Below are 25,145 nucleotides of genomic sequence, written 5' to 3' on the forward strand. Positions count from 1 at the left end.
ATATACGTGTTATAATCTAAGTGGTCAAAAATTAATTTTTAAGTACAAATGTAATTTCTAAAAAAAATTGCATTTAGAGAGCTTAACATATGGACAAAATTTATAAATTTGGATTTAGGAAGGGGATAAGGTGTAAAAATACTCCTAACGTTTACGGTTAGGAGCAATTTTACTCCTAACGTCTAAAATGGTGCAATTTTACCCTTGATATTGGCAGTCAAGAGCAATTTTACCCCTAACGTCTCGGTAATGAATCTTGTCATTTACACTTCACATGTGAGTCATTTTTATCACTAATTAGTAACAGATCATAAACATATGATTAGACGTGAAAAAATTTAAAAATAAAATAAAAATTATACTGTCTATTGTATGAGTTGGATAAAAAAAATTCAAAGTATTTCGCCAAATTTATAAAAATATTAATCTGCAATTCTATGATTAAATTAGAGAATGTATGATTTTTTTTTTAAAATGAACTGATATGCAATTAGTGTAAAATAAGGAACAAAATATATGTGTTTTACAATAACATCTAAAATCGACCCAACTTATCAACGTTAGGGAAAAAATTGCTCTTGGCTGCCAACGTAGGGGTAAAATTGCTCTTGGCTGCCAACGTAGGGGTAAAATTGCACAATTTTAGACGTTAGAGGTAAAATTGCTCCAGACTGTAAACGTTAGGGGTATTTTTGCACCTTACTCTTTTTTTTTTCTAAATCGAACTTGTTCAAAAAAAATTTGTATATATAGGTGTTATAATCTAAGTGGTCAAGAATTAATTTTTAAATACCAATGTAAAACTTCTAAAATAATTGGATTTAGAAAGGCCTTAACGGACAAAAAAAAAATTAGAAATTTAGATTTACGGAGTATCTAACAGGTTGAACCAATTTTGGGAATGCTAATTCAGTACAGTTAAACCTCGATAAATGTTCGATAAAGTAATAACCTCGTTTATATAATAAATTCTTTCGGTCCCGACTTGGGTCAATGGACTAAAGTAATAACCTCACTAAATGCATTAAGTAATAAAAATATTTAAATCCTTAAGAGCCCAATGAAAATATAAATTAATAATTATTGAATTACATACTATATATATAAAAACCTTTCAATCAATCAACTAAAAGTAATTTCTTCTGAAAAAATGCATCTATAGTTGATTGTTTTTTCTTTCCACCTAAACTAAAATGAATATCATCTTTAATTTATTGTAGTACAAACACAAAATAGTTGTACATGAACTTAATTTTAAATGCATTAAGTTTCACCAAAAAAATTAAACGTCTCTAGATTCATGTAATACTTTAATTGATGTACAATGTATGCATCTTACAATGAAAAATTATCTATAAAATAATAAATATTGATTTATCGATAAATGAATAATTTATTCATTTATCGATAAATAAATAATCTCGCTTAATGAATATTTTTTTCCGGTCCCAAGGATATGCATTTATCGAGGTTTTACTGTACCCCATTAATATTTCTTGAAGATAAAGGGCTAGAACCACCCCTAATCATGGTGGTTCCGACCGAAGTGACCTGCCCCAGGCCCCCTGTTTACGCCCCTGATTCCCCACTTTCCTCAATTATATCATTCACTCATTTTCTCTCCTTCCTTAATCCTCTCTACATTTAGCATCTTCATTTATAACAAACCAATATCTCTGTATATACATTTATTTCTACTATTTCACTACAAAACGGTTATGGTACCCATTCACTTTAGATTTTAAATATATAATGGAGGAAAGAAGTTTTGAATAATAAAGAATAGGGTAAAGTAAAAAAAAAAAAAAATATGTAACAGTGACTGAGCTTTTATGTTTTGTCAACAAGATATCTGAGGTTTTTCGTTTTACTAAAAAATATCCCAAATCCCAAACCCTAACGAGGTGTTTATTAGAAGGGATATAAGAGGTGAGATAGAGATAAAAAAACACTAGATAAGTTATCCCGTGTTTGTTTGGGAGATAGAAGAGTGAGACAGACGATGGATAAGCCTTTTATCCCTCAAATTTTATACCCAAGAGGAGGGTGGTATAAGGATGTGGGATAAGCTCCTGCGATTTTAATAGGATGGAAAAGTCCATCTTATCCCGCAAATTAATGGTATATAGTTTAAATAAGGTTAAAATAGTAAAATGTATTATTTTATCTCTATCCCTATTCCACATACCAAACATTGAATAATAATTCTCGACTATCATATTTTTATTCTTATCCCAACCATTTATCTTTATCCTTATCCCTATCTCAATACAATATCAAACACCCCGTAAATCCAAGGAATAGGGTTAAGGTATGTCCGGGGTGTAGGGGTGTTCATCGGTCGGTTCGGTCTGAAAACCGAACCGAACCGAAATAACAAAAAACCAAATAGCTTCAAAAATAAAAACCGAATCTAACCAAATAATAATAAATAACCAAACCGAACCGAATTATTTCGGTTGGTTCGGTTCGATTATTCGGTTTTCTTATATTAAAAAACTTAATTAACAATTATTTTTATGTAAGGTTAATATTACACCGTTAATGATGTTGTTGGGTATTTACTTATATATACAACAACTTTTATTTTTATTTTTCCATTTGGATTGAAAGAAAAAAAAAGAATAGAAAGAAAAAAAAACATAGAAATTTTATATAGAAATGAAATCAATATTAATTCCAAATATGAATTAGTGTATAATTGTACTAAATTGGTAGACAAACATTAAATAGACCAATAATTGTACTAATGTCATGGGTCGAACGATATGCTGTATCCGTTTAGGCTAATTTTGAATTTTCTCTCAAATTTTTTTTCCCAATTTCGAAATTTTTTTATGCCAAGGGCAAAATTGTCCAATGGGTGCGGTGATAAGGAATTTGGTTGCGGTAAATAGCAATACTTTTTTTTTTTTGCAAACACAACCCTATGGTTGCAAAATTTTACATGTTTTTTTTACTTTGCCAAATTTGGCCGATAACGACCTCAAAATAAAAATTTTCAAGAATTAAACTTGTTTGGTATCATATTTACTATGAAACCATATTGTTAATTTTTCAAAACCATCATTTTTGGAGTTTTCTCTCTAAACATTATCTTTCTCTCTCATAAAAAAAACAACACCTAAACGACCTCAAACCTAAAAATTGAAGAATTAAAGTTGTTTAAAATATCATTTAACTCTTGAAAAATTTCATTTCAAAGTCGTTATCGATCAAATTCTGATAAAGTGAACTCAAATGCAAAAATTTTCAAACCACATGGTTGCGTTTGTAAAAAAAATACCACAGATACCACATCGCAAATCGGTCAAACCACATAGTACTTTTTTATAATAACCCAATAACTAATTATTAAACTTTGCAAGAGAAACTACAAATACTGGTAAATCACATGTCAAAAGTCAATAGAAAAAATGTTAAGCTCTGGAATTCTACCTTTAGAAACCACTTAAAAGATGAATGCAATGGTTTAGGATCAAATTTTGCAAGAGCTAACCATTTATCAAGCACCAAACGAAACGTTTGAACTACAACTTCGTTACAATATCAATGGAGATAGAGATAGAGATACTAGATCCATTAGATGTAGGGCTGTAATCAAACCGAGCCGAGCCGAGTTTTGGCCTGCTGAAGCTCGACTCGCTATAAAATTAACGAGCTCGAGCCCGAGCCGAGCTTGCTATAAAATTAATGAGCCGAGCATGAGCCGAGCTTTGGCTTGCACAACGAGCTTGAGCCGAGTTTCGAGCCCAAAATCCTCTTTGGACTTGGTTCATTAAGCAAATTATCTAATTATGAATTGTTTGTGAGTAAATCATTAATTATATTTGTGAAGTTTGCTCGCAAATAACTCTTTAATTGTGTACATAAACAAGCTCACAAGCAAATAGTTCGTCTATTACTCATTTCTTATGTTTGTGAACGAACTCATCTAATAGCAAATGAAATAATATTAAGTTTAGATATTTGTGAACTAACACAAACTATATAGTTTTTTACAAAACTAAAATTTGTTCATAAATATTCTAATCGAGCCTGCTCGCGAGCTTTCGAACCGAGCTTTGGCCTGTTCAAGCTCGGCTCGTTTACGAACCGAGTCAGTAAATCGTGTTCACGAGTGACTCGTTTACAAATCGAACCGAGTCGAGCCGAGCTTTTATCGAGCTGATCACTGAGCCGCTCATGAGCGGCTCGGCTCATATACAGCCATAATTTAGATGGAATTAACAAGAACACTATCTTGAGACACATCAAATTAAACAACAAAACCATATAATAAAGAAAAATTATTAGTTCTTAAGAGAAACCCAAAAATCACAGATAATGTATCGAGGCTTAGTAAAATAACCATAAAAATAAGGCAAAAATCATTACTAGGTCCCTGATCTTTCATTTTTTTTGTTCATTAAGTTCTTGATATTTTATTTGGACACATTAAGCCCCTGATCATTTATTTTTGGTCTCATTAAGCCCTTGATGACTCAAAAAATTAATTTTGAACATAAAATTTGGTTAACAGATTGTTATTCATTGCATATGCATTCGAAATTTGTATTTTTTCACTGTTTGAAAGTAGTTTTGTATGTGTAATGTGGCTATAGAAATACTGTAAAAACCTTAATTCAAACTGTAAAAAATATATTTTTTAATAATTTTAAATACAAATGAAGCTAATTACGTATTTTTAACAGAATTAGATATTTATAACTTAATAATTTGGTCATAAAGGGTTTAATGAGATAAAAAATAAATATTCTGGGGCTTAATGAACAAAAAAATGAAAGATCAGAGGCCTAATGATGTTTTTTGCCTAAAACTAACGAGTTTGATTTTTTTTTTGGTGAACAGTGGAAGGCTAAACATCAGAAAAAAAAAGCGAAGGAAAATAACAGAACTCTAACTCGTCACCATCCTAGGTAACGTGACACCACTCTGATCATCAAATAGTATATGTTGGAGGCGCAACACACTCGTGAAAGCCTAATGTGTAGGAATCTGCGAAATTCGCCATCCAATCAACTACCATATTCCATTCCCTGAAATCATGAATAACCCGAAGATCTCAATTCCTGGTTTTGAAGCTATGGTAATAAGTAATGATCCAGACATATGGATGATGAGCGTGGAGAGGATCGGTCATAAAATTTGCCACGATTTGAGAATCTAGTTCAATCATAAAATCAGGCATATGGATGATGTTGAGTTATGTCAACGAGTTTGATTACTAATTTCAGCATAAAGGGCCACTTTGTTGCATTATACAAGTCGTTTTAGAAAGTACTCTTTTCTTCCAAAATATAAATCGTTCTAGTTTTTTTTTTTTTAAATTAGTTTGGTTTTTCGGTTTAAACATTGAATCTTTGTCTTTATTTTTTAATATATTCATGTGTTTTTGAACATTGTAAGGTTTATTCCCCATCCGAATAAATAAGTTATATAAAAAAAGTTAATTGAGTTGAGCTGCTTAAATAGTGTCTGATGAGCATCGAATTGAATAAATTAATTTAGTTAAATTAACATTTATTATCAATTTAGTCATTTATTTTTAACCTTTTCAAATTAGTACAAAATGATAAAAAAAAAAATCCAAATTAAAAATTTACATATACAAAGCTTAATACATCACCAGCTCCTTGAACTTGTCATAAAAGTAGATTACTCTCTGAACTTTGTTAGTATTTCACCAGCTCCCTAAACTTGTTCATAAAAGTAGAATAGCTGCATTCACATTGCTTATTCCGTAACAATTAAACACAAAAACCATAATACTAATTCTCGATCCTCATCCATTCGATCTCTCAAACCTGTAACACTAACTCTTATAATAGGTTGGATTGGAAGGTAGGAGAAGAGAAAAAATTACATCGAATAGATGAAGATGTAATTTTAGAATTTAGGTTTAATAAGTTTTTATATTTAGTTGTTACGGAATAAGCAAGTTTAAGGAGCTGGTGAGACATTTGGAAAGTTCACGAACATTACCAGCTCCCTGAACTTGTTCAAAATAGTAGAATGGCTCCCTGAACTTTGTAAGTGTTTCACCAGCTCCCTAAACTTGCTTATTTCGTATCACCAGCTCCCTAAACTTGTCTATAAAAGTAGATTAGCTCTTTGAACTTTGCAAGTGTCTCACCAACTCCGTAAAATTATTTATTCTGTAACAACTAAATTCAAAAACTTATTAAACCTAAATTCTAAAATTACGTCTTCATCTATTCGAGAGGTAATTTTTTCACTTCTCATACCTTTCAACCTATTATAAGAGAGTGTTGCAGGTTTGAGAGATTGAATGAATAAGGATTGAGAGTTAGTATTATGGTTTTTGTATTTAGTTGTTACAGAATAAGTAAGTTTGGGGAGTTAGTGAGACACTTGCAAAGTTCATGGAGCTAATCTACTTTTATGGACAAGTTTAGAGAGCTATTGATACGAAATATGCGAGTTTAGGGAGCTGGTGAGACACTTGTAAAGTTCAAGGAGCCAATCTACTATTTTGGATAAGTTCAGGAACTGATGATGTATTAGACCTTCAGAGAATCAATATATTTTATGGATAAGTTAACGGAGTTGGTGATGTATCAGACATACAAACAACCAAATAATGTATATATATATATACACATATATAAAAGTGAATCTTGATCAAATTGTAAACTACATTGATATCCAAAATTTATTTTGGACGAATTAATTTTAAAAATAAGGAAAAAGCCAAATTGATGCTTTTATCCTAAATTTGTAAGAGTTATGAATAAATTTAATTCCATTTATAATCTAATTTAATTAATTTAGCTAGTATTGAGATAAGGGTAAATTACACCCATGGCCACTGAACTTTATCTATTTTCACATTATGGCTACTGGACTTCATTTCTTCTCAGTATGACTACTGAATTTTAAACTTTTTAACACCAATGCCTCAAAACGACCGTTGACGGCTAAAAATAAAAAATCTAAAGCGTTGATAATATTTTAAGGAACTTTAATTCTTGAAAATTTTCGTTTTGAGGTCATTTAGGTGTTGTTTGTTTAGGAGAGATAAAGTGACTTTTTAGAGAGAGAAAGCTCCAAAAAATATGATTTTCGAAAATAAAAAATGTGGTTTCATGGTAAATGTCGTTCTGAACAACTTTAATTCTTGAATATTTTAATTTTGTGGTCGTTAACGATCGTTAACGGTCATTTTAAGAAGTTAGTTAAAATTAAGTGGGCACCGGTCTTAAAAAGTATAAAGTTCATTGACTATACTGAGAAGAAATGAAGTTCAGTGGCCATAATGTAAAAATGGATAAAGTTCAATACCATGGGTGTAATTTGCCCATTAAGATAAGGGTAATTGCGTAATTTCAATCCCAACAAACATTTGAATATGTCTGCAATAGTTTGGGAAATTTCAGAGTTGGAAACAGATGGAAGGTCCCACTAAAAAAAGAAATAAAAAATATTATTTATTTTTTCATCACGAGAGTTTGAAAAAGTAGGAGGCTCCTTCAATTATACTATATTAAAGGGTAATTTACACTTATAGCCCCTAAACTTTACTCTTATTTTAATTATGACCAGTAAATTTTACATTATGGCTGTTGAACGTTGTACCATATTAATATTAGGCCTAATACATCAGCAGCTCCCCGAACTTGTCCAAAATAGTAGATTGGCTTCCTAAACTTTGCAAGTATCTCGCTAGCTCCCTAAACTTACTTATTTCGTATCATCAGCTCCCTAAACTTGTCCATAAAAGTAGATTAGCTCCCTGAACTTTGCAAGTGTCTCACCAACTCACTAAACTTGCTTATTCTGTAACAACTAAATACAAAATAACCAAGTTTAGGGAGTTGGTGAGACACTTGCAAAGTTCAGAAAGCTAATCTATTTTTATGAACAAGTTTAGGGAGTTGGTGATACGAAATAAGCAAATTTAGGGAACTGGTGAGATATTTGTAAAATTCAGGGAGCCAATCTATTATTTTGGAGAAATTCAAGGAGCTAATAATATATTAAGCCTTAATATTATCAGCGTTTTTACCATTGAGCAAGGTAATCGCTTCAATAGCATGTAATGCCCCCATTATAAAACTGATAAAAGTTATATTCTAAACGACTTTAATTCTTAAATATTTTTCATTTTGAGGTCATTTAGATATTGTTTGGATGGGAGGGATAGAGCGATTGTTTTAGAGAGAGTAAATTCCGAAAGTGGTGATTGAAAAATCGAAAATGATGGTTCTATTAAAAATGTGGTCGTTAACAATTTTAATTTTTATAGTTTTCCATTTTGAGATGACGGTCAAATATTTTGACTTGGTAAATGGTAAAATGGTCATTATGTTAGTATATTGTAAGGTTTAAAAGTTATAATATTCAATTTTAAAGTTCAAAGACAATAATGAAAATAGGAGTAAAGTTAAGGGATCATAAGTATGATTTATCCTATATAATAATATAACATACATAAATCACATAACATAATGATAAGGGAAAATTACAAAATTGGAGATACATTTATATGTTTAGAAATTAGACTATTTACTCAATCCTATATATCTGGACTATATTTTGGTGAATTTTCCAAAATATCCTAGACCTTTCATCTTCCACTTCCCCTTTCTCTTCTTATCTACGGTTTTCCCTTTCCCTTCGCAGATCTTTCATCTTCCTCTCCTTTTTTATATTGCGAAATCTGTACCAATTTTTTCATCACCATGTCTGCCTCTTCTTCCTCTATTTATCTCTTGATTTTTCATCTTCATGTTTCTAGAAAATTAAGTCACGGTTCTTCATCTTCCTGTTTCTTTTCGTCTCTTGGTTTCTTTCTTCTTGTGCCAACTGAAGGCATGGTAATTCGACGTTGTTCTACGTTTTTTTTTTCTGCGTTTATCATATGGTTATCGTCGATTTCAATCGTAAAAGGCAGAAATAATGTAAGTATCTACTGTTTAATCTTCATCTTTTTTTTTCTCCAGAAAATGGCTCCACGAAATGAGTTTTGCGAAGTATGCGAAGAAAAAATAGGCTGAAAATGACGATTTAGCTTTGCAGGAAATGATTATGCGAAGTCTGCGAAGAGAAAATCATCATCTTTAGCATGATTTTCCACTTCGCAGACTTCGCATAATCGTTTTCTACGAATATAAATCGTCTTTCAGGGTTAATTTTCTCTTCGCAGACTTCGCATAATCGTTTTATGCGAAGCTAAATCATCATTTTTTTGGTCAAATTTTGCTAACACGACTTATTTTTTTGTGAATGTGGTTGGATACAAAACATCAAATTCAAGTATCCTTTTACCTTGAATACAAGAGTAACAATCACAGTAACAATCACAATAGGTGGTGTACTGGGATATATGAGATGGTGTTCTGGGGTGTAGAGGAGATGGAGTTCTAGGATGTAGAGGATGATATTCTGGGATGCAGGGGAAGAAAATACATATCACCACTATCATCTCAAAGGCCATTAATTCTGTATGACGGTGATGCCCTTTGGGTTCCATTTCTCATCCCAAAAGGTCACTTATTGTTGCAATATTATTGTAAATTTTGATAATGTTATGATTTTAAATGTTACAATTATTGTTGCAACCTTGTTGCTATGATTTGAATGTTACATACCATTTCTCATATTTCGTAATTTGTGAAGGCTGCGAAGATAACACTGCTTAAAATCACGAATTTTACTTCGCATATTGCAAAATCTGCGAAGTAAAAGTAATCATGCCAATTAGTATTGCGTTCTCAGGTTTCACATATTGCGAAATATGCGAAATGAATTTCATATCCTTAAGTATTCTTACTTGCGCAAACTTCGCATATTGCGAAATTTGCGAAGTCAATTTCATGTTCTTAATCAAAATTGTCTTCACAGACTTCACATATTGCGAAATTTGCAAATCAGATGGAAGGGAAAAAGAAGAAAGACTAAGAAATTTATAAGTGTTATAATATATATGAAAGTATTTTGGGAAAGTCACAAAAATATAGTCTAGATAGGTAATGAGTTTGATAAATGGTCTAAATATGGAAATGAGTCGTTCATTTGACCCAATTTTAAATGCGCAAGAGTTTGAGATTGACATCACCCATCCAGAACATAATATCTATGTTTTATAATGTTTGAAATTGACCTAACTAGTCAACGTTAGGGATGAAATTGCTATTGACCGTTAAAGTTAGATGTAAAATTGCATCATTTTAGACGGTAGAGTTAAAAATTGCTCTTTGTGTAACAACCTGATTCAATGGCCCTGTTTGGGAATTAGCTGTTAGCTGTTAGCTGATTACATTAGCTGATTTGACTAGCTGATTTGATTAGCTGTTTGTGTAGACCTGTTTGGTAAAAATTAGCTGATTGATAATAGCGGTTTGTGCAAAAAGACGAATAAGGGCATTAATTTTGGCGCAGGAGAAGATGGAGTCTATCTATTAGGGTTAAAGAAGTCCATTAATTTTAATATTGCAAAACGTTAATTGAAAAAGCTCCTTTTAAGAGCTTTTTTTAAATTAGCGTTTTCATCCCAAACCTCTCTCCACCAAACACTCCAATTAGCTGTTTGAGTGGTCAAACCTCTAAAGTTAGTCAAAACCGTTCTTTTTATCCCAAAACGCTCTTTACCAAACAGAGCCAATATCTCTAGCCTCACGGTTTTAAAATGCATGGAGTTAAATTTTATTAATAAGCCTCAGTCACTCTCTCTCTATTTCCGATGCGAGACTTTTTATTGCTGTCTCTATCGCCATTTTTGAAGACCGCTCTTCTCTTAAACTTTCTATCTCGGCAGTACCTACTCCAGATCGGATCGTTATATCTTGACCTCAAACGTTAAGGTATTCCTCAGTGGAATGTAATTTACGCTATAATATTATATTGGTTTGAATAAAGCCCCACAAATAATGAATAGAAGAAAAAAGTAATGATGAGAGAGAAAGAATTATTACATAAATACACAAACATGCCCAACAATTCAGCCATTCACTCACTCATTCCACTATTCTTTTTGGTCTTTGTGATTTCAGTTTCTCGAGAATAAATAAATAAAAGTTTCCATCTTTACTCTTTTTTTTCTTTCTTTTATCTGATTCCAATGCAGTTTATTTTATCCTTCCTAAAACTTCCCAAGATTTGATCTTTCTTGTTCCATTCTCTAATTCCCTGGATTTCAGGAAATGGGTATGAAATAATTTTTCATTTTCTTTTCATAATCTGTACAGAAATCTGATCCTAAAATGGTGTTTTGGTGTTCTTCTGTGTAGTAATGGTGCTGCTTCAATGGCTAAGAAGAGGAGCTGGTTCAATGTAGTTAGGAGGTTTTTCATTTCAGAAGCACAAGAAAAGGTAGATATATATATATATATATATATTACAGTAGGCTTAATATATATCCAATTCTTTAATTTGCACTCAAACGTCACGGAAACTCTTCTTCATTCGCGTTTATGCGTTTTGTATCCGTTTCGGTTTCTTTTCTGTTTCCATTACTATTTCCTAGCTATAATGTAATGTTTTAGAAATAAATTGTCCTGGTTTCAGTTTCAGTTTCCGTGCAAAATAGATGTCTAATGATCTCCAAACTTTCTAAACGATCTCTTTGTCATCTCAATTTGTTTGAAACGGTCTTTCTACAACCTCAACTCGCTTTAAAACTATATTTTGCTACCTTTTATATATATATATATATATATATATATATATATATATATATATATATATATATATATATATAGACTTAATATAGGGTAATTAATTTATTAGATCTATATTTTGATAAAACACACTGTTTAGTTTTTGTATTTTCAAAAACACATGATAAAGTCCCTAACCTTTTTCTCGATGAACTGTTTAGTCCCTAACGTTTTTCTCGGTGAACTGTTTAGTCCCTGCCGTTTGACTCTCGTGAAGATTTTGTTAGTCAATTTGGAATTGCGTTCTTCTTTTCCTTTCTTTTAAACTCTAATGCATCTGAAATCAACTTTGAGTGTTATTCTTCTTGATTTTCTTCTTAATCGTTCAAATTCGTAAGCATTGGGTCTTTTCTTTTTCTTGTTCTCCATACAAATAGCTTCTTCTTCTAAATTGTATTTCCTCTTCTAAAGTTTGAAAGTAACTTGTAAAGGGTAATTTAGTCATTTCTGAAGTCATAAACGGTAAAAAAATCTAACAAACAGACGGAAGGACTAAACAGTTCACTGAGAAAAAGGTTAGGGACCTTACCATGTGTTTTTGAAAATATAGAGCCTAAACAGTGTGTTTTGTCAAAATATAAGGACTAATAAATTAATTACCCCTTAATATATAGCTCGGAAATAGTAATGGAAACTGAATTGATTAGCATCCTTAGATAAAAGTAACTCTCAGGTAAAAGTAAACATTCTTAAACATCTCATCTACCTTTAAACATTTAAATAATACTACGTAGAGTCAATATAATTCTCTCTAAAATATTACCCAACCATTATTAATTTTTTTTATTCTCAATTCTCCGGCGGCCAGCCGGGGCTCGAGCCCCCCTTTATATATATATATATATATATATATTATAATAGACTTAATATATACCCAATTATTTAATTTGCACTCAAACGTCTAACTATGTTGCACATAAACTCTTCTCCGTTCACATTTCTGCGTTTTGTATCCGTCTCAGTTTCTTTTCCGTTTCTATTATTGTTTCCTAGTCATAATGTAATGTTTTAGAAATAAGGTTTTCCTATTTCTGTTTCAGTTTTGGTTTCCACTTCCGTGCAATATAGATATTTAATAATCTCCAAACTTTCAAAACAACCTCTTTGTTATCTCAACTTGCTTGAATCGATTTTTCCACTATTTCACTTTGTTTGAAACGATCTTTCTACAACCTCAACCCGCTTAAAACGGCTTTAAAACTATATTTTGCTACCTAATATATAGGCCTAACTATGTCGCACGGAAACTCTTCTTCATTAGTGTTTCTTATGTTTTGTATCCGTTCCTGTTTCAGTTTCTTTTCCGTTTCCATTACTCTTTTCTAGCTATAATGTAATTTTTTAGAAATAAAGTTTTCCGGTTTCTGTTTCAGTCTCGATTTCCGTTTCCATATAACATAGATGTCTAATGATCTCCAAACTTTCAAAACGACCTCTTTGTCATCTCAACTTGCTTGAAAAGATCTTTCTACAACCTTCACTCGCTTAAAACGGCTTTAAAATTATATTTTACTATATATATAGTAGGATTAATATATACCCAATTCTTTAATTTGCACTCAAACATTTAACTATGTTGTCTGGAAACTCTTCTTGATTTGTGTTTCCGCTTTTCATAACTGTTTCTGTTTCAATTTCTTTTCCGTTTCCATTACTGTTTAGCTATAATGTAATGTTTTAGAAATAAGGTTTCCAGTTTCCGTTTTCATTCCAGTTTTCGTGCAACATAGATGTCTAATGATCGCCAAACTTTCAAAACGGCCTCTTTGTTATCTCAACTCGCTTGAAACAATTTATCCACCATTTCAATTTGTTTGAAACTATCTTTCTACAACCTCAACTCGCTTAAAACGGCTTTAAAACTATATTTTGCTACTATATATATACACACACACATTACAATAGACTTAATATGTACCCAATTCTTTAATTCGCACTCAAACGTGTAACTATGTTGCAAAGAAACTCTTCTTTATTCGCGTTTCCGTGTTTTGTGTCGGTTTCGAGTTCTTTTTAGGTTCCATTACTGTTTCCTAGTTATAATGTAATGTTTTAGAAATAAGGTTTTCTGGTTTCTATTTCACTTTCGGTTTCTGTTTCCGTACAACATAGATGTCTAATGATCTACGAACTTTCAAAATGACCTCTTTATCATCTTTGTCATCTCAACTTGTTTGAAACGATTTTTCAACCATTTCAATCTGTTTAAGATGATCTTTCTACTACTCCAACTTGCTTAAAACGTCTTTAAAACTATCATTTTGCTACCTAAACTTGATTGAAATGAATTTTTTTTCGTTATATCAATTTGCTTAAAACAATGGCCCTGTTTGGTAAAGAGCGTTTTGGGATAAAAAGAGCGGTTTTGACCAACTTTAGAGGTTTGACCACTGAAACCGCTAATTGGAGTGTTTGGTGGAGAGAGGTTTGGGAGAGAGTTTTGGGATGAAAACGCTAATTTAGAAAAAGCTCTTAAAAGGAGCTTTTTCAATTAGCGTTTTGCAATATTAAAATTAATGGACTTCTTTAACCCTAATGATAGACTCCCTCTTCTCCTGCGCCAAAATTAATGCCCTTATTCGTGTGACCAAGAAGTCACAGGTTTGAGTCTTAGGAGCGGCCTCTTGCCAAATAAATTGGCATGGGAAGGCTTGCCCCCAGTACACCCTTGTGGTGAGACCCCTCCCCGGACCCTCGCTCAGTGGGACGCGTAGTGCGACCGGGCCGCCTTTTTTTTTTATTCGTCTTTTTGCACAAACCGCTATTATCAATCAGCTAATTTTTACCAAACAGGTCTACACAAACAGCTAATCAAATCAGCTAGTCAAATCAGCTAATACAATCAGCTAACAGCTAACAGCTAATGTAATCAGCTAACCGCTACAGCTAATTCCCAAACAGGGCCAATATTTCTGTCACTCTCCTTGCTTAAAACGACCTTTTTGACATTTTAACTTGATTGAAATAACTTCTTGCCATTTCAATTTGCTTAAACCGACCTTTTTGTCATCTCAACTTACTTAAAAATAACCCTTCTATCAACTCAACTTGCTTAAAGTGTCGGTCGCACGTAACCATCTTAGACGTTAGGTGTAATATTGCTCCCCGTTAGTAGTATTTTTACACTTTATCCATTTTCTATATAAAAAACACTAAAAAAAATATGAATTTATCACGCATAGATCACGATAAGCATCTCATCCAACTGAATCCTAAATTCGTCACTGTATATCTCTATGTATTCAAGATTTCATAACCTCTAAAACTGAAACAATTTATAGCAGAAGGACAAGAGAAGAAAATGGGTATTCTTTGGAAGGATGAAATTGAAAAACAGGCTGCCATCAATATCAGCCCCATTACCTCTGCCGATAAACAGAGCAACACTATGTGAAGCAGAGGAAGAACAGAGCAAACGTGCTTTAGATGTTGCATTAGCCACTGCCGCTGCTGCCGAAGCAGCAGTCGCAGCTGCTCATGCTGCTGCCGAGGTTGTTCTGCTCACTGGCGCAAGTTACTCTGCCTGCCAATGTGACAAGAAGGTAAAAGTAGAAGAAGAAGAAAAAGAAAAAGATGATGGTGATAAGGAGAAGAAGCATGGGATTTCTGCCATTATAATTCAGTCTAGCTTCAGAGGCTATCTTGTGAGTTTTTTCAAGTCCTATTTCTCTGTTTTACTTTTATTTTGTCTTTACCAAAGTGAATTTTAATTAGGAAAATTACAAAACTGGGTCAAATTTGAGGTGCATTTACATATTTAGACCAATTACCCAACCCATTATATATATATATATATATATAGACTATTTATTTGTGACTTTTCCAAAATACCCTTAGTATATATATTTTGACTTAACCAAAATATATTATCAACCCGATGGGTTCGCAGTTCACGATTTTACCTTGCAGTGGAAGAAACTGTTGGTTCACAGTTTATAATTTTACTTCTTCTGCTAAGCAAAATTGTAAACTACTGGTTCGCAGTTCATGATTTTGCTTCGCGGTGGAACAAACTGCTGGTTCACAGTTCACGATTTTGCTTCTTCTGCTAAGCAAAATCGTAAACCGCGAACCCATCGGGTTGATAAAATCTGCAAATTCGTTCGATAAAGGTGCAAACTAACTTAAAATACTCAAAATTGACATATACAAAGAAATTTGTGGATCATGTATTGATGTATGAAACTGAAATTTGATTGCAAATGATGAGAAATGAAGTGAAAAAATTGGTCAAGTCATAATATATATACTAAGGGTATTTTGAGAAAGTAATTTGAAAGTGTCTGGTTTGGTAAAAGATAATGTAATAGGTCTAAATATGTAAATGGACCTCTAATTTGACTCAGTTTTGTAATTTTCCCTTTTAATTATGGCGATAGATTTCTGACACGGCAGCACAATTCACTAGGGTTGTAAGTTCGTCTCGATAAAAACTAGACAGTGTTCGGCTTGATTTATAAACGAGTCGAGCCTGAGCACGATGAAACTCGGCTCGAAAGCTCGCGAGCAGACTTGATTATAGGATCATGAACAAACTCATTAACAAACTCGATTATGTGTAATGAACGCGTTCGTGAGTAAGCTTGACTCAATTTTTTTAATTAATAATATTTTTTATAAAGGGAAAGGTAAAACAACATAGTTTTGTAGATTTTAAAACTATAGCATATTTGGTAATTAGCTGATTACATTAGCTGTTATTAGCTGATTACTTTTTTGGTTAGTGGATTTGACTAGCGGATTGTGTGAACTTGTTTGGTAAAACTTAGCTGATTGCTAATTGCTGTTTGTGTAAAATGACAAATAAGGACATGGTAAAACATTTATTTGGGATTAAAGAGTATTAATTAGGGGTAAAAATGTGGATAACAAGAAATGGAGCAATAAGCTAATTGAAAAAGCTCATAAAATGAGCTTTTTGGACCCAATAATCTCTTCCAAACATCTCTTCACCAAACACCACTGTTAGATAATTGACTAGTCATAAACCCCTAAAGTGATTCAAACCTCTAATTTTATTCCAAAAAGCTCTTTACCAAACAGGACCTATGTATTTTGTGTTAATTTTTTTTCAAATAAACATAAATAATGAGTTTTGCGGGAGCGAAGTTCATGAACAAAATTAACAAGTTGCTCGCTCGTGAGTAGCTCATGGACAACATGTGTAGTTTGAGCTCGTCAATTTTCTAACGAGCCGAGCATAAGCATGAGCAGGCCAAACCTCAGCTACTACAATTCAGTGTCCGTCACGATCCGTTTGATACAATTATCATTTTATTACATTTATATTATATATAACCCTGTGCAATATATAGATCACACAACAACATGATTACGAAGTAATCATCCATTGTGACACTCCTAATTTTAATTGTTAATTTAGTAAGTTAAACTAGTTTAAAAGTAATGTTATCAACATATTATTGGTGTTTTTTTTTATAAGGGATAAATTTGATCTTAACGTTTTTCGAGAAGTGTAGATTTGACCATAACGTAAGAAATTGTACAAATTTAACCCTAATGTTTCTCAGCAAGATAAATTTTAGTCTTATGTTACGAAAAATTAAAAAAGGACAGTTTAACTGTTATTTAACTGTCACATCGGACCTTCCAAACAAATTTGTCGATAAGTTGAAACAATTTTGTACATTTTTGGTTGTTTATTTGTAACTATATTCATAACACTGTAAACATTTTAGACACTTTGTAAATAGCAGTTAAACAACATTTTCAAATTTTCAGTAACTTAAGGTTAAAATTGATCTTGTTTGGAAACATTAGAGTTAAATTTATACTCGTTAAGTGTAAATATACACTTTTTAAGTCAAATTTGACATTTTTTTTTTCATGTCATTTTTTTTTGTTTACACGTGTCATTTTAAACTAATTTCTAGATTTTCAGGTTTTCAAAGAACTTGACTAAAACTTGCAATTGCAGGCAAGGAAAGCTCTGAGAGCTCTGAAGGGAATAGTTAAGCTTCAAGCCATAATTCGAGGGCGAAACGTGAGACGCCAAGCTATGAACACTCTAAAATGTTTGCAATCCATTGTAAATATCCAATCACAGGTACGACTGTCAATTTCTGACGCGACAATACGAATTACTAAAACAACTTACTTAAAACAACACGTTTGACACTATCATCAATTTTATTATATTTACATCATATATAACGTAGAATATGTAAATCCCTTGATACGATTATGACTCGATAATCCAGCTCGTTTTGACCTCCTAATAACAGGTAAGTGCAAAGAGAATCCAAATAGCAGCTGAAGGATCTTGCTTCTGTGACGAAAATGAGCCGTTTGGAAATGTTTCAAATGACAAGATAATTAAGGTATGTAGAAAATTGGCAAATTGCATCGACAACCACTGAAGTTCGAGTTTGTTTCGTAAAGGTTACTAAATTTCATTTTCTTTCTATGGAATTGCCGAACTTCACATCTGATTTTAATAAAGTCATTCCGGTCAATTTGTATACAAACTAACAGAAAGTTAGACGTGACAATAGAAAATATTTGCCTATATACCAACTAAGTGTCAAGCCACAGATGTTTGACTTTTACAACAGTCGTGGCAGACACGTTGCAGCTAGGCCTGTGAATGAGTCGGCCGAGTCCAACGGGCTTTCATCCAAATTGCTTAGCCCAAGCCCAGTCCACTCACTGTTAATTTAGGCAGGCTTGGATCAGACTAAATTCAGACTTAAAAATAAAATCCCAAACCCCGTCCATATAAACCCATGTAAAAAAGAATATATAGTTTTTAATAATAAAAAATTATTTTTTTACTTTAATATAAATATTAATAGTGTGGGATGGGCCGAACCGACCGCATTATTTTTATAAATTTCAAGCCTACCCAAAAAATAAGCAGCTTTAGTGAGTCTGGATCAGCCTGGGCCTAATGTAAATTTTCCTTGTCCAAGCCAGTCTAAGGGACGCGGGTCTGAGTGAACCAGACGGATTTCCGGACCCGTGAATAGGTCTAATTGCAGTCACCTGTGTGTCATATAAAACATCTTAAATCACATCGCTTAGTTGGCATGGTAGTCTTCTGTGCTACGTCAATATTTCGGAGAGTTTTGTATTCAAATTGACTTCACTGATTTTACTGAAATCAAATATGAATAGACTATGTTGCACGGAAACGGAAACTAAAACAAAAACAGAAACAAACACCGGGAAATGTTATTTTTAAAAAGTTATAGCTAAGAAAACGGTAATGGAAACAAAAACGGATATGAAACGTGGAAACGTTAATGAAAACCAGAATCTGACATATTTTTTCTTTTTTTCAGATGGACACAAACAGCCAGAAAAGATGGGATGGAAGCATTTTGACAAAAGAAGAAGCAAAAGCCTTATTTCTTAGCAAGAAAGAGGCTTCCATCAAGAGAGAAAGGATAAAAGAATATTCCTTTAATCACCGGGTATGTTCGATTTAGTTATTTTTTTCGATTCTAACCAAACACTTTATATATATAACAAGCGAGCATTTCAATCTCTAAATCTTGGGTAATTAATTTATTAGTCTCTATATTTTAACAAAACACACTGTTTAGTCTCTGTATTTTCAAAAACACATAGTAAGGTCCCTAACCTTTTTCTCAATGAACTGTTTTCATCGAGAGAAAAAAGTTAGAGACTTTATCATGTGTTTTTAAAAATACAGAAACTAAATAATGTGTTTTGTCAAAATATAGGAACTAATAAATTAATTACCCCTAAATCTTCTCTAGTTCGAGGCAAACCGATACTTTTGGCCACTGAACTTGGTTTATTGAATATTGACACGTACTGTAATTCAGCCTCCCTGAAGTTGACAATATTTGGATGGCCTAATAGACAAATAACCCTCTAAATTTGTTCAAATGTTGCAACTGCCCCCTTCAACTTTCAATTGTAATAAATTACCTCTTAAACTTGTCCAATTGTAAAACATAACCCCAAATTGGAAATTTTTTTATCCCGTATTTGAAGCAACCGTAAAAAAGTTTCCCCGGATTCATATCACGCCTATGATTATCATACTCCACGAGCATTGCAGATTTTCTATTTCACGTGTTTCTTCAATTGTAGTCCATGTCAGCAATTTGGGGTTGTGTTTTACAATTGGACAAATTTAAGGGGTAAGTTGTTACAATTGGACAAGTTTAAGGGGTAAATTGTTACAATTGAAAGTTGGAAGGGGCAGTTGCAACATTTGGACAAGTTCAGGGGTTATTTGTGTATTAGGCCTATTTGGATTAATTTGTCAAATACTACCAACTTTAGGACCGAATTAATATCAACTTTAGGGGCAAAACTGACCCTTAATTCCAACATTATTTCATTGCCGAAAATACCCTTTCCCCCTATTTTGACATTGTTCATGAAACTTTGTTTCAGAATTCAGCAGAAACTGAAAGGAACAGCAATGGAAGATGGAGATACTGGCTAGAACAATGGGTAGATACCCAAGTGAGCAAAAGCAAAGAACTTGAAGATTTGGACACAATTTCAACATCAAATCCAAAACAAAAACTAGAATTCACATCAGAAAAATCCCCAATTTCAACCCCAAATCCAAAACAAAACCTAGAATTCAGATCAGAAAAAACCCCAATTTCAACCCCAAATCCAAAACAAAACCTAGAATTTTTCAGATCAGAAAAATCCCCAATTTTAACAGCACCAAGAAGATCATTTCACAGAAAGCAAAATTCATTGGGAGAAGAAAGCTCATTCACAAGATCTCCAACTAGAGTTCCAACATATATGGCTTCAACTGAATCTGCAAAAGCAAAAGCAAGATCAATGAGTTCACCAAAGTTAAGACCAGCAAGTTATGATGCATATTCTGATAGTTATAATTCACCAAGTAAGAACAATAACAGATTGTCTCTGATAACTTCTTCTAATGGTGGAAGATTAGGGTTTGGTTATAATCATCATCAACAAAGGTCTCCAAGTTTGAAAGGGATTCCTGGTGCTCCTGTTAAATCTAATCATGCTAATTTGAAAGATCTTAGCTTTGATTCTGATTGTTCTTTCAGGACTTGGAATCATCAGATTAGTGGGAATTTTGTTTGAGTTTTTGGTGTTCTGTGTTGCGGGGAAATGGAAATGGACATGAAACGCGGCTGAAACATACTGAAGAGGAGTTTCCGAGTAATAGAGATGGTGTTGTGTTAGTTTGTAATTAATGACATAAGATAAATTGTTTTTTTACCTCTCATTTGACTCACAACGACGGATCCAGGATTTGCTGATAAGGGGTGTTTGGGGTGGTTTTTGGTGATTTATGAGTGTTCAATTGATATTTTTCGAGATGTTTTTGCAGAAAAAAGTTAAAGCTTTATACACAGCTTTCATGGAGTTTTCGTCGTTTTTTGGCTATCAATGGGTGCTCAAAGCCCCTTGACTCCGTCACTGCTCTTATGTGAACGGTTCAGATATCAACTTGGTCCAAATCTAGCCCTATTAATTTAGGGAAACAGACACCAAACACGGCTGAAACGATACTGAGGAGGAGTTTCCGAGTAATAGAGATGGTGTTGTGTTAGTTTGTAATTAATGACATAAAGGAAAAACATAACTTCCCCGAATTTTTTTGTTTGAGTTTTTGAAATTAATGGTGTTCTAAGTTGCACGGAAATGGATATAAAACAGAGTGACAGATCTAGGATTCACTGGTGGAGTGTTTCGGGTGTTGTTTGATGATTTATAGATGTTCAATTGATATTTTTTGGGGTGTTTTGCTGAAAAAAATTAAAACTCTGTACACAACTTCCATGGAGTTTTTGAAATTAATGGTGCTTTATGTTGCACAGAAACAGAAATAGAAACGGACTGAAATGCGATTGAGAGAAGGTTCTGAGTAATAGAGATGGTACTGTATTAGCTTGTAAGTAATGATATAAGAAAAATCATTTTCTCCCTCTCATTTTACTCCTACATAGTGACGGATCTAGGATTCTCTGATAACTTCTTATAATGGTGGAAGATTAGGGATTGGTTATAATCATAATCATCAACAACAAAGATCTCCAAGTTTGAAAGGGATTCCTGGTGCTCCTGTTAAATCTAATCATGCTAATTTGAAAGATCTTAGCTTTAGTGGGAATTTTGTTTGAGTTTTTGAAATTAATGGTGTTCTATGTTGCACTCGATCGAAAACGGAAAAAACTGAAATGGAAATGGACACGAAAGGAGGTTGAATCGCTACTGAAGAGGAGTTTCCGAGCAACATAGGTGGTGGTGTATTAGTTTGTAACTAATGACATAAGAAAACTTGTTTTTTTACCCCTCATTTTCGGATCTAGGATTCGCTGATAAGGGGTGTTTGGGGTACTATGCGGTGATTTATGAGATATTTTTCGAGATGTTTTTGCAGAAAAATGTTAAAGCTTTGTACACAGCTTTTATGGAGTTTTCCGACATTTTCTGGCTATCAATGGGTGCTCAAAGCTCCTTGACTCCATTGCTGCTCTTACATGGATTGTTCATGGATCAGTTTGGGATGGATTTAACGTAAATATATCTAAAAATGCTCAGTCCAAACCCAACACTATTGATTTAGGGAAATAGACACAATGAATGCAGCCGAAACGGTACCAAAGAGGAGTTTTCGTGCAATAGAGATGCTGTTTGTATTAGCTTGTAATTAATGACATAAGGAAAAACGTTATTTTCCCTCTCATTTTTCCCTTCATTTTACTCGTACATAATGACGAATTAAGGATTTAGTAATAAAGGGTGTTTAAGGTGTTTTTTTTTTAATTTTTTTTTTTATGATTGATGGGTGTTCAATTGATATTTTTTTGGAAGTGTTTTTGCTGAAAAAATTAAGACGTTGTATACAACTTCCATGGAGTTTTTTTGTTTGAGTTTTTTACATTAATGGTGTTGTATGTTGCACAGAAACGGATATAAAACGCGGTTGAAATGATAATGAAGAGGAGTTTCCGAGTAATAAAGGTGGTGTTGTATTAGCTTGTAATTAATGACATAAGAATTTTTTTTAACCTCTTATTTTACTCTTACACAATGATAGATTCATGATTCGTTGATAAGGGGTGTTTGGAGTATTATGTAGTGATTTATGAGTGTTCAATTGATATTTTTTGTCATGCTTTTGCTTTAAAAATATTTAAAGCTTTGTACAAAGCTTTCATGGAGTTTTTCGACGATTTCGGGCTATCAATGGGTGCTTAAGGCCCTTGACACTGTCATTGCTCTTACATGAACTATTCAAGAATCAGCCTGGGCTAGATTTAATGAGTTTATATCTAAAAATGCTGAGTCCAAACCTAGCGCTATTGATTTAGGGAAACAGATACGAAATGCGGCAGAAATATTTGGTTAGAGATGGTGTTGTATTAGCTTGTAATTAATGACATAAGGAAAAGCGTTTCCCCAAAAATACTGTATTTTGTACGAGTTGAACAAAAAAAATTCAAATATTTCACCAAACTAAAAAAATATTTTTTTGGTGATCAAAATTAAAAAAATATTAATATCCAATTTTATTATTAAATTACAAAAAAAATATGATTTTTTTTATAGAACCAACTGATATGCGAAGAATAAGGAACAAAATATCTTTGTTTTATAATGATATCTGAAATTCACTTTAACTTATTAAAATTAGAGGTAAATTTGTATCAATTTGGGCGTTAATGGTGAAATTGCTTGACAGTAAATATTAGAGATATTTTTGCATCTTACATCAATTTCTTTTTATGTTGGTAGATTGAATGTAGACTTGGGTATGGGCTGGGCTCGGGCCGGTTTTTAATAGAGCCCAAGCCCATCCCAGCCCGCAAGAAATTTAATCGGGTTCGGGCTGGATTCGGATTTAAGATATGAATCCCAAGCCCGCCCGTCCAAACTAATCTGTATATTAAAAAAAAATACATGATAACAAGGGTGAAACTTCTGATCGGAGCTCGTCCCTGTGGGGGGCGTCGTTGGGTTCGACGGGGGAAACTCCGATGCTAAAGTCAGTAGAGAATATGGAGAATAAACTGTATTGACAAAGCTTTAGAGAAGGTAAGAAAGTATGAGTACCTTGATAGCCTAGAATGGTAGGCTATATATAGTTGAGAAGTTCGTAACCTCTAGGTAACTAGAAAGTCTCCATTAATGCTCATTTAATGACGGTTACAAGTTACTCTTAATCTGGCGGGTAAGACAATTAATGATCCATTTAATGATCCTTTATGGCCAAGCCGGCGGCCAGCCGTTACCAAGGTAAATGGAGAGATTCGCCTTAGAGATCCGTCAGCGGATCTCCTAGAGCTAATCCAGGGAGATTCGCCAGCCGACTTCCTTTGCTACGTGGCATGCTTAAAGGCGAATATCTCTTTTGGTCCTCATGATAATATCTCAATGTTATCAGAAGCCCCCCCTAAAATGCCTTTAAAGTCCTTTAGGGCTTTTGGACTTCTGCGCGCCGTTATACGCTCCCTCATTAATGTGCACTCTGTTCAACGCCATTTGATGGCCGACACGTGTGGCGGCACACTGCCCTAGGAAGGTTCAAAAGAAAACCTTTTTCTTCTTTTAATTTCCCTTTCTTCCTCATTTCTTCATCTCTTCTTGCCCTCGAAGCGTTTTCCCAGAAATTTTTCAGAGATCTTACTCAAGCTTCTACATTTCCATGTAAGTGCATTTTCCTTTTATCTTGAATGTTTAGAAGTTCATCCTCATCTTCTGGGTCGACTTCTGAACTTTTTAACTCGACATCTCCTCCTAAGATTGAAGTAGATTTTAGTTGGACCACTTCATCATCGGAAAACTCCCAATCTTCTATAGGTGCGATTAATTCTGGTTTAGCTGAGTTCAATAACTCGGCGCGTAACCATTACCAGACTCGTTCCACCAGAGACCCCTCTTTCTTTGTTTCCGGTGCCGTTCCGGCCGGCGCTCGTAACCAGCTTCTGAGTTCTATGGCCACTTCTTCTTTCCCTGTTAGGAAAAAGAATCCTCGAGCGGAGTCCACTCCATCTCGCATGAGCGCCTTGGATCTGGCGAATCTGGCGGATCGCTTCCCGTGGATCAAAAATTACGAGACCCAACTCGTTGCCTCTCATCAACGTCCCTCCAATCCGCCTAACGGCTTCCTCACTGTGTTCTGTAGTCATGTGGAGAGAGGGTTTCGCCTTCCTCTTCCCAAGATGATGGCGGATATCCTCTCATACTTTGACATTGCCGTCAGTCAGCTACATCCTAATGGCTGGCTCGACATGGCCTTAGACTGCTATCTCGCTTCAAATTTAGGCATTGTTTATACGGGTCGTATCTTTAGAGCCTTTCATAAACCTTCCAAGAGGAAGTCGGAGTCCTATCTTACATTTGCCAAATTTGGTGTCTACTCGCCCTTTTACGACAAAATGTCCAACGTTCATAGCTGGGATGATAGTTTCTTCTATGTGAAGATAAAGGAGGATGAACCGTTGGGTTTCCCTTCAGTTT

At 33.5% G+C, this 25,145-nt stretch overlaps 1 protein-coding gene across 2 annotated transcripts; it reads left to right on the top strand.

The window, feature by feature from the left end:
- The first annotated feature begins 10,983 nt into the window (after nucleotides 1-10,983).
- LOC136221878 (protein IQ-DOMAIN 11) lies at nucleotides 10,984-20,990 on the top strand. 2 transcript variants are annotated; one of them, XM_066009350.1, is made up of 7 exons: nucleotides 10,984-11,169; nucleotides 11,253-11,334; nucleotides 14,963-15,325; nucleotides 17,620-17,748; nucleotides 17,927-18,022; nucleotides 18,986-19,117; nucleotides 20,076-20,990. In XM_066009350.1, exons 2-7 carry the CDS (start codon nucleotides 11,269-11,271, stop codon nucleotides 20,757-20,759), a joined length of 1,470 nt encoding a protein of 489 aa, XP_065865422.1. In that variant the 5' UTR covers nucleotides 10,984-11,169; nucleotides 11,253-11,268; the 3' UTR covers nucleotides 20,760-20,990. The 2 variants fall into 2 exon arrangements, with proteins under 2 accessions (XP_065865422.1, XP_065865423.1); XM_066009351.1 differs by having other exon boundaries at nucleotides 14,966-15,325.
- The last annotated feature ends 4,155 nt before the right edge of the window (nucleotides 20,991-25,145 follow it).

This window comes from Euphorbia lathyris, chromosome 3 (assembly GCF_963576675.1).
Source record: "Euphorbia lathyris chromosome 3, ddEupLath1.1, whole genome shotgun sequence".
NCBI lineage: Eukaryota > Viridiplantae > Streptophyta > Magnoliopsida > Malpighiales > Euphorbiaceae > Euphorbia > Euphorbia lathyris.